We start from the raw sequence: 17418 nt of genomic DNA, 5'->3' as shown, positions 1-17418 counted from the left end.
CAATTCACGTCCTCGAAAGGATAGTTGGAATATAAGGCTTCGTCCTACTTAAAAAATATTCTGAATCAGAATCGATATCAAATTTTAGCGATTGATATTTCTGTCGTCACCAACAAGCTCACTAATAATTCATAGGATTATGCCGAACAATATATATATAAATACTACTCATTACCCCAAGTGTAGGAGCTCCAGAAATAATATTTAGACTTGAGTTTAATAGATTTAAAGTCTCGATCTAACATCGAAAATTCTTTTTGAGTTCCTTCTCCCACTATGATAGACTGTCGCAAATTTTGGATGAAAAACACCATTCTGTACTGACAAGCCTTGTTGAGCACAAAAGAGCTTGAAATAACAACTATTCTTTCTTACTGATAAGCTCCACTGTGACAACTTTGGTCTTTTTCTTGATAAAAAATTATAAAATATAATTTTTATTCAGCTAGTAATGCGGGCGTATATGTGACCTTGCTTTTAACGATTCCCAGTGCCATGTATGGTATAAGATAAACATTAGATTATTGAGTAATGAACTCTTTTGTTTATGCTACGTTGCCCCGTAACTGTTTCATCATTTAATAAATATGAGCAGTACTTCCTCGTTATACTTCCTCGATGCAGAAGGATTATATATACATTACTAAATCCAACCATTTGCAAAAGTATATAAATTTCAACGTATACAGAAACTACATTTTTGATTGTAACGAATCTACGCAAAGCGAGTAATAAACAATATTAAGTCGGATACCATTGATCCCTGCTTGTTATCGTAAATTACAATATTGTCTTAATTTTTAGCAAAGATATGCATAAACAAAATAGAAAATAACAATGACAAATGACTGTTTCGGAGTCATAACAACGCTGTCAACATAACAACGCTGCCTGGGAGCTTTATTACTTTCCAACGTCTCGGATTGTTACATCACATGGCATTTATTAGGCTGACTCCGATTGTACTTGATTCCCATAAACAAATCAATTACCGATATACAGGTAAACCGCGGTTCAGCGCTTGCGTGGCTATTTGCCTGGCGGTATGCGGTCCGCTCGAACGTGCACGGCGAAGTTTCAGATTTTTAGATGTACAGTGAATTTATAAATTGTTAAAAATGTTTATCGACACAAAGTAGACCATCGAATTGTTTTCCTAATAAATGTTGGTATCGTTTCTATACAATAGCTGCGCATAAGTATGTTTTCTTCCGCGCATTGAAGGAATTAGGTGCTGTCTTACGTCCGCAATTATACCACTCCTCAACCTTCTTATCTTCGACCCACTGCCCTACCTCTCCCAGACTTCCTGCTCTGTTCCATCCAGTTTTATATCGCCGACTCATCTCCCCCAGCCTTCCTATCTTTGACCCACTGTCCTATCTTCCTTTCCTCAAACAACTATCCTATCCTTCATAGCTTTCCTATCGCCAACCAACCATCCTTTTCGGATTCCCTATCCCCGACTCGCCGCTCTATCTTCCTCAGCTTTCCTTTTCTCTCTTAGCCTTTCTATCCTCGACCCACTTGCCCCACCCCCCTTTCCCTAAACCCCTTTCCTGCCCTCAACCACCCAACCTGGTGTATCCTAATCCAACCGCCTTCTACTCACTAATCCTGCACTTGATCCACTCTAACCTCACGCACGTTCTGACCGTCATACTCGACCTTCTTTGTGTGCAATTACGCAAACTTTCAAGCTTTATACGGTTCGAGCATGTCAATGATATTATTGAAGCGTACGTCGGGGAAAGGTTGAGGCATTTGTAAGATAATATAATGGGTATATTTAAATACAAATTTGACCACCCTAATTGGTAGCTTAGAAATGTGCTACTCGTACCCAATGTATATACGTATTTATTTTTATGTATTCATCACCCCAACTCTATAATTACTAATTTCTTATTTAAAAACGTGGCGTCATTTCTCCAGTCTTCCATTTTTTGCATTAGTGGCGGGTGATCTCTGTAGGCTTAAAAATGCACGATTAGGAATGAATAAATTTTTTGCTGGTTCCGTAGATTATTTTGAGAAAAATTATCTATTTTTTACCAACGTTGGTAGACGAAGTAAGTGTGTGTAGAGCTATCGGTACGGGCGACGAGCTTTTTGTTTATTTATTGAGTTACCTCACCCTAACTCCTGTAGGGCGTCGAACTCGTTGTTTATTTACTGACTTACCTCACCCTAACTCCTGTACCTTCACAGAGCAGCCTACACAATTTTTTACTGTCTGTATCCTGGGCACTCTGTTCTTCTGCCACCAATCCCAGTCCGACTGTTTGAATGACTTTCTTTCTTCCTATATTATTTCCCTGTCTCCTGGCAACTCTGTTCTTCTTAATGCCACTGATCATAGTCTGGCTGTCAACCGGCTTGCTCACTTCATCCTACATATTGGCCACTATATACTTCTTTCCGCCACTGATCCTGACCTTCCTATGCCACCACCTGATTTTTGGCCAGATATTTTTGCTCCTTTTATTGACTCCAGAACTCTGACTACCACTTCCTTTCCCCGACTATCATCACAGCCTGGTATATCCTCTTGGATTCAAACGCACTAGAGTTACGTTTAACGGCACCTAAACGCTTTCCATGCGCCACGGTTGCTGACGGGGATACTGCCGTCAGAATATTACTTAATTAATAGATTTTTTTTATCAACATCATGCTTAGCAAGTGAGGCTAATAAACTCGTCAATTACCATGCTGCGTTTGTTCGTGCTGTACATTGATGCTCATAAAATATATCCGACCAAAAGTGTAATGGGTTTCAACTCCAGAATATATATGTTATTATATATTATTACTAAAGTCGATAAGACGGCGTAATTTTACGGAGTAACACGGCCTCGCGTCCGGTTACCAGTCCATGTCTGGTATGGGATTGGTTAGCCAGGTATCCTGTCCAGTTAGTCTAGTTATCAAACATGGTATCAATTATTGATGCAACCAAGTTGGTTTGAAGTATTTCTTGTCAAAGCGGAACCCCAGTTATTTATTTCAGAAGATTTAAGAATTAAACAGTGCGATTGTTCAGTTGTCTGAATGGTAGGCTATAACTATAAATATAGATAAAAGCAAATCAAATACTGGCGACGTAAAATGATATCCTTCCTCAACGCCTTCGTGCTAGTGGTTCCCTGTGAGTATAATGCAAAGATGTTATAGCAGGAATAAACGAGACTATACCATGCAATTCAAAAAAGTTGCTGTCTTACGAGTTTCCTGTATCTCAAAAATACGCGTAACGTAGTTTTCTCCCCCTCATTACCACCTCTACCATAAACAACAAAAGCGCGATTTCGATTCGCATTTATTAAAAATTATCGAGATCAATGAAAATGGAAATGAGAAAAATTTCAGGAAAATTTTACAAAGGATTTTAAAAATCAAAATAAAATACAAACAAATAATTAGTAGAATAATTAGAACAGTGAGAGTTAGTTTAAAAACATTTGATTCAAGAATAAGATTTGTCGCGCTTGGTTGGATCATGCTGCCACTCTGAAAAGGCAAGTTCATTGGGGTTAAAAGTTTTGATTCGGCTCATAAATTGAAATAAGCCTAATTTATAATGGCAATTCTTCGATTCGTAAAACGATATTCAAACTTCAAATTTTGAAACTATTCAATACTCAAAGACCAGAATGGGTGAATGTAAGTTGTCAATACTGACAGGGAACAATATGTCATTTCAAACGATTAAACTCTTATTTTGAGCTTGTTTGAAATTTCCTAAATCAAATATTGTAAGATAATTTCAAATTAGATGCTGAACGATTTGACGAATCTCAGAATTAATTAATTAACCAATTTAGTCATTTGTTCTTCACAAATCAATATCAAAAACTACGATATGAATAATTTGGAATGTAGAAAGTAGTAAAGTAGAGAATCATCAGAAATTAACGAGAGACGCAATGGAATATATTTCAAAAACCATGAATGTCTTTGAACTTGATGGTATCGGCTTATGCGAATTAGAAAACATACAATTCGAAAGATTGTTGTTTCAAGTAACTTATATATTGCTCAAAAATTGAGTCGTTATTAGAGTTTTAGAATCAAAAATTACCCATAACGCACAAGATCATCGCAACTTTACCAACGTAATGTTTAATTGTTTGGGTATCCCACTACTTTTTGTTACGGTAAGAACCCCTCTCAAATTTCCGAACGTTCAAAAACAAAAATTATTTATATATGAATCAAAATGTATCCTTATGCAACGTTCATTCTTGCTGCCTCGGATTTCTTTTTCCCAGACAAAGATAAAGATCGTTTATGCCTCGCCGCCAACAAAGCACTTCTTCTGGTACTTTGTTCCCTAGAGAGTGGTGCGAGAGTAAATTCCTCTCCTAGAACCATAGATTTGCACCGTGTTGATTGTACTCGTCGCCGCATTATTGAAGCTGTAAAAACGGATTGAATTATTAGAAATTGACGAAACAACACCATGGTACGGGATTTGTATGCATATCTCTGTATTCCAGAGTGAGCATTCAATGGAATAAATTTCAATCTTTGGCTATTCAATATTAGCAAACGATCAAATTTCCGCGCAACACTGTTCAAGATTTACGCTTCATAGACATCGTGTCTGATAAGGATTCAACTATTTTCACTGGGTTTCTTATGCTTTCAGAACTCAAAATAGTTCGAATAGAGATTTTCAGATGCAGAAGATTTTCGGAGTAGTTTTTGAACTTGTTCGGTAAATAGGTACGATGATCGTTATCGTTATCGCATTCGATATAATCGTATTGGCGTCGCTCTTCACGGAGTGCAAAAATGGAAATTTTTCCCAAAGTAGCTTTGTGATATTGTGATATCTCACAACGCAGCTAACAATATAAATAAGAATTTTAACGATAGCTTAAATACACACATCATTATCTACTTGCCTATGGGACTTATTTGCAGCGAAAACATCAAACAACGCATGGCCCTAAACACAATGATTATATTTGAAAAAGAAGAGTTTTAGATTCAGCAGAATGTATGTACAACCATGTACAAAGCACACGATGAGTAATGATTTTTTTCAACTTCTAGTTAAAGCAGATTTCGTTACACCATCCCCAAATGTTTATAATTGAACAATCGACCATCACCCACCTCTCGCATACGCTTTTGCAGCAGCTGATTTCTCCGGTACCGGCGTTTGTTTTTCCGTTTCACTTGATTCGGTAGGATTATCTTTCACAGTGCCAGATGTCGTTGAACGCCTGACTGCAGGTACGGGCATGTCCTCAATTGTATTTTCGCGAGCACAATTTTCAAAGAATGCTGAAAGATATTTCAAGTCAGAATGCATAATGATAGCCAATAACATAACTCGATCATATGTCGAATCATGCTTCTATCCGATTACCATTCCATTATAAACTTATAATTAACTTCTTCTGAGTTCTATATGGTACCCAATATTTCATTTAAAATTTTGCTGTATTATTCTAATTCATGGAATTCTTTTTGTACTGTATGGAAACACTTTGTTCACGTCGCGCTTGCCAAACTTTGAGGCAAACTCGTTGGTTAGCTAAGTGCTTGCCGGCACCGATGCACATATTTCATGCCCACATATTCAAGCATTGCCCTCGTTTCTAACAGGGACAGATAGCTTGCAACTGTATTAGAGTTAATTTTAGTAGTACCGGTATATTTTGGAAATAGCTGATTTAAAATACAACAGTGATCTTTTATATTACTGTTTACCTCTCAAACTCTTTACATCACGAAGTATTTGTTCGTTGCTTTCCGCCGCTTCTTTCTGCTGTTCAATCGTTGACTTGTTCGAAGCTGGGCTGGTATCAGTACCGTGATTTTCTACGCCATTTTGAGTCGGCTTTCTTGCAAGCTGAGCGTTACTCAAAGCTTTTTCTTCCAAACGTTTCAAAGCGGCTTTGCATTCTTCTAGTTCGCGCTGAAGCTCCATTCGAGCGACGATCTCTTCCTGATAAAAATATTCGGAATTGTGATTGAGATTCCTTCGTAACAACGTGTCTAGTCTGTGTTAGTATTACTCCCTCGGTATTGTTACTTATCGATCTTAAGATCGGTTATTAATTAATTGGTGATGGGACACGCGGTGTCACTATTGAGTCAGAGTGAATAAATGGGGAATCCCCTAACTTTCATCGATAAGTATTCGGTCTCCGACCGATATTCTCGTTTTAATGTTAATAATTTTTATTTGGGTGATATAATAGTTTACCTTCAATTCTTTTTCTGCAATTTTCTTTTCAACTGAGAGATTCTGAAACAAAGTTACAATCACATTTATATTATAACGCTGAATTCAATACTTTATGACGCGGTTCACAGATAACCCAGCCTACTGGTGTACTGGGTGGCTCTCTCTAGTGGTCTATGTTAGACGAAAAGTCGCTAAAACCGTACTCAGTAACATGTGCTAATAACATTCATCCAAAAACCCAAACTCGCGAGCTTTTAATTCTCAATTTTTTATTAGAATCTTTAGTTACTGTCTATAACCAAATATGATGTCCCTCTTCCCGTAAATGTGTTCACCTTTTTTTTGAAATTTGGTAAGCGATTGTTTCTACTAGTGGGAAGGTATTGAAATGAAAATATTTATAAAAGATTAATTTTTGAATTGTGAAAAAATCGCAGAAATGTATTTAAAAAAATAATATATACTAAATTGTACCTGCATTTCAGATTTTAATTCTTCGGCTTCTAGCGATATTGCTTCTCTTTCCTTCAGTATGTCCGTCGACATTCTTTGGTTTTCTTCAAGTCTAAGGGATAGTACATAAAATAAATTTACGAAGCAGTGAGACTTTACAACAGGGCAGTATGATGCATGACCGTCTGGATTGACTTTAATGGACGCAGCACAAACGTGTCTTGGACGAGGTGAGGATTTGTTTAACATATTCCATTCACTGGATGTAAACGTTTTGGTTTGTGTAATGGCATTGCGACGGAGCATCCTTGTCTCAATCGTACAAGAAAAGAGCAGATAACAGAAATATATAATAAGTCAATGCTAAATGCATGTCGTATCATTTTCATGCCGCGTCATACAAATCATCACGGACATTAATCATCTACAAATTTACAATTTATTCCCAATATTCGACCTAACATATTCTTACTTGAGACGAATAGCCTCTTTATCTTTCTCCAGACTTATGGCTTTTTGTTCAATGGCAGCTAGTTGTCGCGCAAGTTCAGCATTTCGCTCAGCTGGCATTTCTGCCTTTGCCTCGTGATCCTGTAATTTTTGTATGATGGCTGCTCTCTCACTGGACAGGGCCTAGAAACGATGAATTAGGATTTAATTTCCCCAACGTGGTTTTGCCCCAGAATTAGTGGAAACTGTATTAGTTAGAACTTGGGAACAAGTAATTTATATGGCAGCAAAGTATACGAAAGCAAAGTAACAAAAGCTATAAAGGTGGTCTATCTATTCATATCAGAGTCAACATAGACGATATATGAATTACTGCTTTATCAAACAAACTGTATTGGCCAAAGTGCATATAGAATTTATGTCGCAGATAAATGATTAACACACAGGAAAGTTATGTTGATAATAAATAAGGCACAACCGGTGTTAGCAAAACGATGTAATTTGCCGACGTTATTATTTTCAGAAATAAGGTTCAAATTAATACTTAAATCGTTTTATCACTGCTCAGCATCTTCAAAAGTTAGACGAAATCGCTTCTACCAATTTGTCCCGGTTTTATAAAATTATGAGTCAGTATCTACTAAGTATGATAGTATGATATAGCATCATTCTGTCGCCAAGTCAATTTGATTGAAACAGAAACATGGTGAGCAAAATGTAACTTCCGCGTTGCACTCAGATCGTCAATAGCTTGGTCATAACTTGAGATTATACAGTCATATATTTTATTGCAACAAGGCTATGGAACAACGTTTGATGTCATGCGATGTTTTCTGGTATCTATTAACGATATTGACAAGCTTTGTATTCCACATTTAAACTTATTTTTTGTGATGACACCATTCTCTCGAGTGGCATATATAGGGCATGGCCATACTTGGAAAAATATAACAGCTTAAAGATAATATGATCTTTTACAAATTAATGGTCAGTGTTCAAAGATTTCGAATGCTGCTTGGTCCATGTGTAAATTACTTTAAGTTAAAACTACCCACCTCCAAACTTTTCTGTAAATCTTTCGTTGTTGATCTCATTATTTCTCTTTCTTTTTCGAGAGCTTTGCTTGATTCAATCGCTTTCAACAATTCACTGATTAAAGAGAACATTTAAATTTCTAACAAAGTAATTATTTGTACAATGTATTGTCTACTTGTATTTCTTTAAACATCATAAAAAATATCTCAGGAACGATTGAATATATTTAAATAATAACTCCAATAATCGAGATCAAAAGTCTATTTGTTAAAATTTGACATACATTTCAGAAGAAGAAAATTTCAAATCATAGGTAAAGTTTGTATGTCAAGATGAAATTTTGAACTGTTCCCTAAATACTAATTTCGGCATAACAACATGGTATGGTATTTGAAAATCATAATCCAATACTTTGGAATTGTAAACTTTCTCAGAAATATTTTGTTCAATAATAAAGAAAATCGCATTTATTCAAGTCAAAATGAAAAAATAATTGCAACGTGACTGTGGACCCTTGTCTAGAGGTGTGCCGGTAATAGTCTCAAAATGAATAAATTAAATTGGATTTTTTTTGTTTATCAATTTTTCACAAACTTTCGAAAAGTGTTTCCTAATCCCTTCAGCCGTGCTTTCATTAAATATATCGGTTATATGCAATGTGCCTACGTCACTACCCAGAGTGTTCAGGCATACGAAAAAGAGTAAATAAACCACAACTTGTGCAAAAAGTAGTTTATCTCGACGTATAGCTAGTCCACACAGTCTACGTAATATAACTGAAGTCATATCGGATTGAATATAATTTAAATCATAATTTGAAATATGAAAAGATTCTACTCTTCGTACTTACTTCTTAACTTGATTGTGAGCATCTTGTAATTCCTCGACCATTCCTTCAATTCTTGCGTTTTCTTCTTCTAATTCTTGGTTGAATTCTTCCAATGCCTGAACATATTCAATTGATTAAGCGCGAAGATAGAAATTGCAGTGTTATCGCTGTTACGATTCGGGGATTTTTTAGCGTATTTCAACTCTATCTTCGAAGAAAACAAGGTGGATGCTCCTCGAGATCTAACATGCTTATTTTTGTTTGTTTCAGTTCGTTACAGCCTGTCTAATTTATTACAGCTTGTGCCAGGTGAAAAGAATCGTTTAAAGAGTGAGCTACTGCCTTCCAATTTTGCTTGGCATTTTACCCGTGGTAGTAAAAATTAATCAACAAATAAATTATTGATATATGCTGCATAACAGTTGTGATAACATACCTCACGAAGTTCTCTTTCTGCTCCTAGTTCCTCTGCTTCGTTTATAAATTTATCTACAATATAGAAAGTTTGATTTCAATATTGTCAGAATACTTTCAATTCAATGAATGCTGCATTGATAATTTAGAAACATTCATTGGCATTGAATTACTGTGACGCATAAATCTTTTCGCGGTGAAAACATTCGAAACACAAACTAGATATGATAGAAAACTGTGGGTCAATTGATAAGTACGTTGCCCTTTAATTTTAGTTTCGTATGTCAGATGCTAAGTTTGGAGCAAAGGAAATGTAAAACCCATTCTTAAGACAAAGAATAAGAGAATTACTGTGAGTATTTATTCTACTCGATATATAGGTAAATCATTAATTGTTTTATTTCGTAATCGGGCAATCACGTAATTTTCGTTCATACATGGTCAAACATGAATGGCATCTCTGGATTATGCTAGCTGAAGCTGAATCACATTTGTTCTGCTAAGTCGGCAAATTTATTAAACTATCTATAGCCGACCGACTACTCTTTACAGATATTGAACGGAAGAGCGACTTCAGCTAGGCCCAAGTCACTAATCATTAGGACATAGAACCTACAAAGGTGAAACAAAAACAGGCGAAGCAACCAACTCTCCAGTTTTTCTAGCTTCTACTGAAATGCCTGCTTGTAATAAATATTTTCGTAGATAAGCAGTGGAAATACAAAAAAAAACTAATAGAATCTAAAATGTGGATATATTTATAATAAAGCAATATAACACATACCAACATATTCCTGTCTTTCTCTTGCTAATTGCAAACTCTGTTCTTGTAATGATTTAATCATTGTTTCTGATAATCCCGAGTTTTCTACAGTCCTGGAAAAGATATGGGGGGAATCAAACATAATTTGCAAAATATAATGGTTTGACAGCGATAACAAGTGCAATAAATTAACATTTTCAGCATTTTGTGTATTGCAATTTTTCAAAGCAGGAGGCAAATATTCAAGTATTCAAGTATATTCAAGTACAATCATCTTATAGGAAATAACAAAATTAGGGTTGATGAATTAAATTCGATGACTTCCTAGCGGTTTATTCCATATTTACGTATTGAAAATTCGGTATTAATTGATTCATCAGTTACGTATAACGGAGAATTTTCCCAACAATTTTTCAAAAAAATTGTGTGCATTTCCGGTCCACAAACTTTGACCACAAATTAACGACATCTTTGGGTAATCGTTTTACCATGCAGCCTTGAAGTACTCTACTGATATCATTACGCAAACGCTTACACTTTTGTTGCTCTATCCATTGCACGAAGCCACATCTTCCTCGTTTCTTCGTCGTCAGCAGCGACACGTACTTGCAACTGAATGTTAACAAATATGGTTAATAAGAATTCTATAAACTAAAATATAGAAGGGTAATCAATTACACACAATCATCTATCCAAAATATCCCAATATATGACAATGAATTCTATCAAGAAGAAAAATACTAGCAGCATGATGAACACAACATAATAACAAAATGAGCCATATGTACATTTCACGTCCAACAAGCAAACAGGTTCGTTCAGCCCTAACTGTTGCTAGTCTTGTACTACAAACCCCCTGGAAGGAGGCAAGGATTCGTATTAAGCCAAGGCTAAGCTTTATTTCTGCTAAAATAGCTACAGATTGCGGAGAAATCATCACCTGCATTTTTCATTACAAGTTCCAAAATTCAGATATATATTACTTTTCTCCTGGTGTTTATATTATTACTATTAGCAATATGATATGTACATTATTTGTCGATTAGTATAGAGTTTATGAAATATAGCTTGTTATTAGATTCTTAGTAAGCACGACACCGCCAAAGTACATACAAAATTTTTTATCATATACGGATGTCATTTTTGTTGTGATTAGCGGTAGAAATATTTTTTATATATGAAGCGTGGGAGTCATAGAGCAATGAACAAGTTCTGGAATACAAATTATACATTTGAGCTATAGTTGCCAAGATGATTTCACATATCTTGACTGATTTTTAAAAGTAAGTCCACACGCGTTGTCATGTCGGATATTTAACCGGGATGTGGTTAGTAAATATGTCTGTTATACTTCCTCGCGTCATAATCTATAAATCATGAATTCGTACGTTCAAATCTAAGTCATCTTTGTAAATACAAATAGCGCTTGTTGAAAATAGAATTAAGTGTACTGGAAGGTTGCAAAATGTTTCATAGCGTATTTTCAATGTTGCTGTGGTGAAAACTAGCTACAAAAATATAATATATCAAATATAAGGACCGATAACTAAGCGTAGTACCGTCAGCCCATGCAGCTCACACAACAATGCGGCTCAGCGCTGAGATAACAACAGTGTTCACGTGAATTAGAATAAATAAAAGTTAGAGTCATCTGGCGACGTCTACCATCTTTGTGTACTGAACATATGAATTCGAATGGTTCATCAGTTGCGGAGATAGTGATTTTTTCAAACCAAAAGGTTGTTTAAAAAAAACTATATAAGATACTGATGCATATGGCCACTTCATGTCTGAAAACTATACTATATTATCCGCCTAATTTTTTCCGGACAGCACCCATTTTCCAGCTAAACCCGAATAAAAGTATTAAGAACTAGTATTGACTTACCTTTAGCTCGGGATGTGAGATATTGATACAATGTGGCATTCCAGGTAACGTTACATTTTCAATCGTACAGTTTCCAAGAGGTATCACTCCCTGAACAATAATAATATTACAAATCAATGAACGCCATAACAAAAAGTTTAATTGAAAATTGGTCTATTTTCCGAGTAGTATAGAAATTCAGATAAACAATTCAGTATTATGGTGACACTGTAGGCCCAAGCAATTGCTTGCAGTATTTGTCATGCTTGATTTGAAATATCTAGCTCGGACAATCTGTATACCGATTCACCACAATGCAACAAATTACCATCGTCTCATTGTCCTTTGACCTGGTTAAATAGTAACTGAGTCACGCATAGCACGTCGTTATATATTAGAGCGATCTCGATCTAATAATGATCAGAATAGAAATTGGAATTACATTTTTATCAACTCTTCTCAATGACGACGTTTGTCTGCACCGCACCGTACAATTTCAAAACATGTATCAAATAAACCATAGGAAATTTGGTACTCCCGAAGTATATGAACCAAGATGGCGGACACCGAAACGTATAGTATGTTTACCAGGTTAGGGTTAGGCCATAATTTTATTCCTATTTTCCTTAATTTAGTTATATTACGAGTTCGGGGACTAGCCAAGTAACTCCCGTAATATTTTTACCTGAAATTATGGCTTAGCCCTAACGTGTTACACATACTACGTTCCGGTGTCCGCCATCTTGGTTCACATACTTCGGAAGTACCAAAAATCAAACATCAACTTTTCACTCTTCTTATTGACGACGCGTGTCTACACCGCATCGTATCATAGGTACAATTTTGAGATAACCTTTGAACTTATACTGTGTAATACAGAGTTTACCAAACCAAAATCACGTACACATGAACAATATAATGAGCTAGCTATATATACACTACCTTTGGATGTATATTGAATATTTTCTTCGTATCGAAAATTTTCTTCTCTGATTCCGCATAATATAATAAATATCCTTCTTTTAGGATGAAGAATCTAAAAAAAAACGTAACGAAATAAAATTAGCTGCTGAAAAACTAAAAAAAGTATGGTGCGTGTCAATTTATTACGAAAAATATTTATCTTCGAGTTTTTTATGGATTTGTTATTCGTCATTTTTATTCAGCTGTATTCTCATTGGTAAAAAGATCTGGAGTGTTTTAAACAGAAGGGAGTAAAACATAGAATCAAAGGATAACGTGATAGATCTTCTTAGTAAAAATGACCGTTGATCTGACACGCTTATATATAATTAACTATATTAAAAGCATGTGTAACATGTTATACGTCGCCCCACATTTTGACCACTAATTTGGATTTGGACAATACCAGTTTAAAAAGAAGACAAGATCCGAAAAATTGAACAAAACAGTCAAACACGAATATATATCACTCCTTGCCAGATTTATCATATTTCGTACAAAGTATATGAACGTATTTGCATTGTTGTTTTAAAGAAATATTTTTGTTTTTGATTTCAAGCTCAACCCCTAATCCGGCCCAAGGTCAACGCCCAATGTCTCAATGTGTATTGTGTGTGAAAAACTGAAGCTCATCAGTTTTCAGTCAATTGTACGGGAGTGAGTCACGAACGAAGAGTTGTTAACTGACTCACTCTTTTGAGTAGAATTCAGAGATACGCTTACGGCTCAAGTGATAAAGCCCACATTATCTTAGAGTCCGAAGTAGGCTCAGTAGTTGGATTAATCCAATAAGTTAATTATTAATACGTTTAATGTCAGAAATGAACGTGGTCTTACAGATTTTAATATTGTTCCGAACTGGCACTATATAAAATATAAATGAATAAGTTGCCCCGATCACCATTTGAATGACCCCCTCTTCAGTAGAGGGCTATTGGGCTGTCGCATAGATATGAATTTCTGTTACCTAGCTAGAGGGTAAAAAAAAGTAATCACGCATAGCCAGGCACCATTCCCTTTCAAGTGGATTACGACCACCTATCGGTTATGACAAAAATGAGAATTTTTTAGAGGGAACGTAACAACGATCCAATGCCAACTAATTTTCTGAGAAGAAGATATTTATTCTTATGATTTCTTAGACATTCTTATTCAAAGGCTACTTCGATTGCTATATAGCAGGGGTAGCCAACCTATCTTTGACTGAGATCGACCGAATTTTTTTTCGATATAAAATGCGATCGACCAATCGATAATAAATGAGTAGTAACAATTCTTGGTTTGCTAATTACTATTCAGAATTAACTTTCAATTGGATGTTACCACGCTACTGCTACTTTTGGGAACAAAATGTATAGACTCCAGGGTGATGGTGGAGAAGTTAAGAGCAATGAATTATATAGTTGAAGACAATTGTTTAGCATGTTGTTGATAAAGTTGACTTAAAATCAGGTACGATCGATGTGTTGCCCACCTCTGCTATACAGAAACAAGAATGCAGATGGAAACAATAAACGTCAGTATAAAGTACTGAATACAAAGCAGTATGTTTCCAAAAACATTCGAAGAAACATCCTTATATGGAATCTACGTATTGTTCTAATTTTACCCAGAGTTTCATGCCATGTGGGATTGTTTAACGAACGAATAAGATATGTCTCTGCCTATGGCTGAAATAAACGGATATATTAGTTGGTCCTTAACATAATATGATGCCAATCGAGATGATGGAATATAATTAAAATTTCAATAGTCATTTTATCTAAACGACATTTGGAGTAATCATTTATGGAAAACGTTATTGCTCATTGAGCTACTTCGAGTTCGGGGACTAGCCAAGTGACTCCCGTAGTATTTGTACCTGAAATTATGACCCAACCCTAACCTGGTTCACATACAACGTTCCGGTGTCCGCCATCTTGGTTCACATACTTCGGGAGTACCCTTCCGTTATAATAATATGTTATCATATATTACGCATTATTTGTACTCGCTTACAGTCGAAATAAGTTATTTATTTGCCGCCAACACGATGTATGCATCCCTTATCAGTGCATAAGGTGAATCATTTACTTTGAAACCTCTTTATTTACGTCAAAATTGCATTTACTTCTCATAATTTTTGGATATATTTGATGAGTAAGCTTATCAGGCCGATATGTATGTTACAAGGGATTATATTAGCATCCGCAATACTAGTGTGTCATCGATTGGTAATCGCTAAGCAACGCACCCACGTCATATTTTCAATCCAAACATACACGACACATATATATTAAATGTGGCCATGTATATGCCAATGATATCAATCTCAGTTTTCAGATTTCGTGAATTGCAATGTATAGCAAATAATTAACTCAGTAATATTGAGTCGTACAATAGGTCATGGCTTTCAAACCAAAAATCTTCAGAAACAGAATTTTTCTATCTCCCATACCTGACCATGCTGAATCAGAGAAATCTTTCCAAACCGGAATTTGTTGTCACGTGACTCATTCCACGGCATAACATTGAAGGGGAAAACAACCAAACTATACATTCCGACAAGCGAGGACCAGAGTTAAATATGCTTCTAATCGCATTAGTTTGGGCTCATACATACAGCATTAGCGGAACTCAATCCAAATAAATTACAAACGCATATTACAGCAATTGGTCTGGCATTTCCAACACGATAAAAACGTGTCGGTCTGTTTCATAAAATTCCATTATTATCATAAACGCGCACAAATATAGATTTGATTTCGATGATTTAAAATTAGCAACATATAGTAAATTGTAAAACGATTAGGTCAATTGCGTTTAGATTGTCTCGTAAGCTTCTACTATATTGGAAATTTGGTATCAATACATAAATAGCTGAATAGTGTTTGACGCTAAGTTATTGTTTTTTGTACTTTGGCATTGTGTTCTTCCATATCCAAACTACGCACTCAATAATATACTGCTTAAATAGTTTATGATAGATTACCAACATTGGCACTGGGTTGAGACAATAGAGTCTCGTTGTAATGTCCTATCAGAATTCTAGATACCTCCTATGCTGGATGCGCTTATAATGTTTTATGGTTACTCTATATATATATGCATAATACCTGTGCCACAAACGTAGTTGAAATTTAAAGATCATCAGCTGCGAATGTATGGGCCAAAACCCAAGATTTTAAGAATTCGTAGAGACGGATATAATTCTCTATTTCAATTTGATGAGATACAATGTGAAACCATTTACCATTTTTCAAATCATATGGATTTTAGTTTATCCGATACAACTGTACGTTATACATGACATACGTTCTTATGTTTCCTTCCGAATGAAATATCTTAAAATCTATCCGTATTCAATTTTAACAAGATATATAACGTATCAAAGCTAACGCATCGAATGAGTTTTATTTGGCTATTTTTTCTATTTACGTACGCAAAACTTTGTCAGCTAATGAATAAAGTTCACAGTCAATGCCTGTGAACCGCATTTTCTGAATGGAGATTAAAAAAAAATACTGAAATGCCCTAAATCGTTAAGAAAAGGTATATCAACGTACCTCCTTGACCATTTAGTTGATTGGTGTCCAAACGGTTTTTTCATCATGACACCACTCATTTGTACCACACCTGCTGACCCTTCACTCCCGGAAATATTCCCATTGTTACTTCCCACTGATCCACCATACCCTGAGTCCACAGTTGTATTCGACATTCCCGATTCTCTGCGACTTTTAAACCAACTGATTTCCATTACCCGGACGCTGCAACGTTATAAGCATAGACTTCTTAGTAATAGAACGAATCTGCTCGTTTTTTGCTCCTCACTCTTTTGTTTCTTTATTTTATTTTTATGAAAACGTCACAATCAGATACAGCTCATGAATAAACAATAATGCAAGCAGATGGCTGACGTGTTGCAGGAATATAAACTAGACTTGAAGTGTATCTTATTCTATCAAGATATCTGTCACAAATAGATAAAATTATTGACAAAAAATCATCATGAAAAATAAGATTTGGAATAAAATCGATGATTATTTTAATGTTACAAATATATGATCCTTTTATTTACGAGCTATTTATAGTTATTTTCGTTAAAATATGCTTTTTGTTATCATGCATATAAATAGCATGTTTGATGTACACATAGGAATTACTATGATGACAAAAAAATAACGTTCTAACAAATTGAAATCTTTTGACAAGGATTGCCATCATTTTTGCAGAAATTCCCCGTTATACTTTACTTCTTGACTAAGTATTCGGGCTATTTTCATATTATACAAATTCTATACCATTGCCACACGCATCTTTATATCCCAAAACATTAATGCTTTCCTGTACACTAGTCATTGCTATTTCTAAAAATAGAGACCAGACGAAACTGCATTGTATAAAATATAAAGCAACCATGTCCAAAAATACTGTAACATATGTACGTCACTCAA

At 35.3% G+C, this 17418-nt stretch overlaps 1 protein-coding gene across 1 annotated transcript; it reads right to left on the bottom strand.

Annotated features, from left to right (window-relative positions):
* Positions 1 to 3309: 3309 nt before the first annotated feature.
* LOC120337488 (uncharacterized) lies at positions 3310 to 16934 on the bottom strand. Its single transcript, XM_039405280.2, has 14 exons — positions 16528 to 16934; positions 12962 to 13055; positions 12041 to 12130; positions 10688 to 10764; positions 10174 to 10265; positions 9412 to 9464; positions 8997 to 9091; positions 8167 to 8260; positions 7134 to 7294; positions 6683 to 6773; positions 6227 to 6268; positions 5728 to 5965; positions 5128 to 5298; positions 3310 to 4421 (listed from the first exon to the last, which is right to left on the bottom strand). Exons 1-14 carry the CDS (start codon positions 16719 to 16721, stop codon positions 4231 to 4233), a joined length of 1683 nt encoding a protein of 560 aa, XP_039261214.2. The 5' UTR covers positions 16722 to 16934; the 3' UTR covers positions 3310 to 4230.
* Positions 16935 to 17418: the final 484 nt, after the last annotated feature.

Source organism: Styela clava, chromosome 10, assembly GCF_964204865.1.
Source record: "Styela clava chromosome 10, kaStyClav1.hap1.2, whole genome shotgun sequence".
Lineage (NCBI taxonomy): Eukaryota > Metazoa > Chordata > Ascidiacea > Stolidobranchia > Styelidae > Styela > Styela clava.
This window is presented reverse-complemented; position numbering and strand designations above follow the sequence as displayed.

Excerpts from the sequence above, each read along its gene's own strand:
- LOC120337488 (XM_039405280.2), bottom strand. The coding sequence starts at position 16,721 with ATGGAAATCAGTTGGTTTAAAAGTCGCAGAGAATCGGGAATGTCGAAT. Across the intron at positions 13,056-16,527 it reads TCAACTAAATGGTCAAGGAG|ATTCTTCATCCTAAAAGAAG; the intron begins GTACGTTGATAT and ends GTTTTTTTTTAG. Across the intron at positions 10,765-12,040 it reads TCTCACATCCCGAGCTAAAG|TTGCAAGTACGTGTCGCTGC; the intron begins GTAAGTCAATAC and ends GTTAACATTCAG.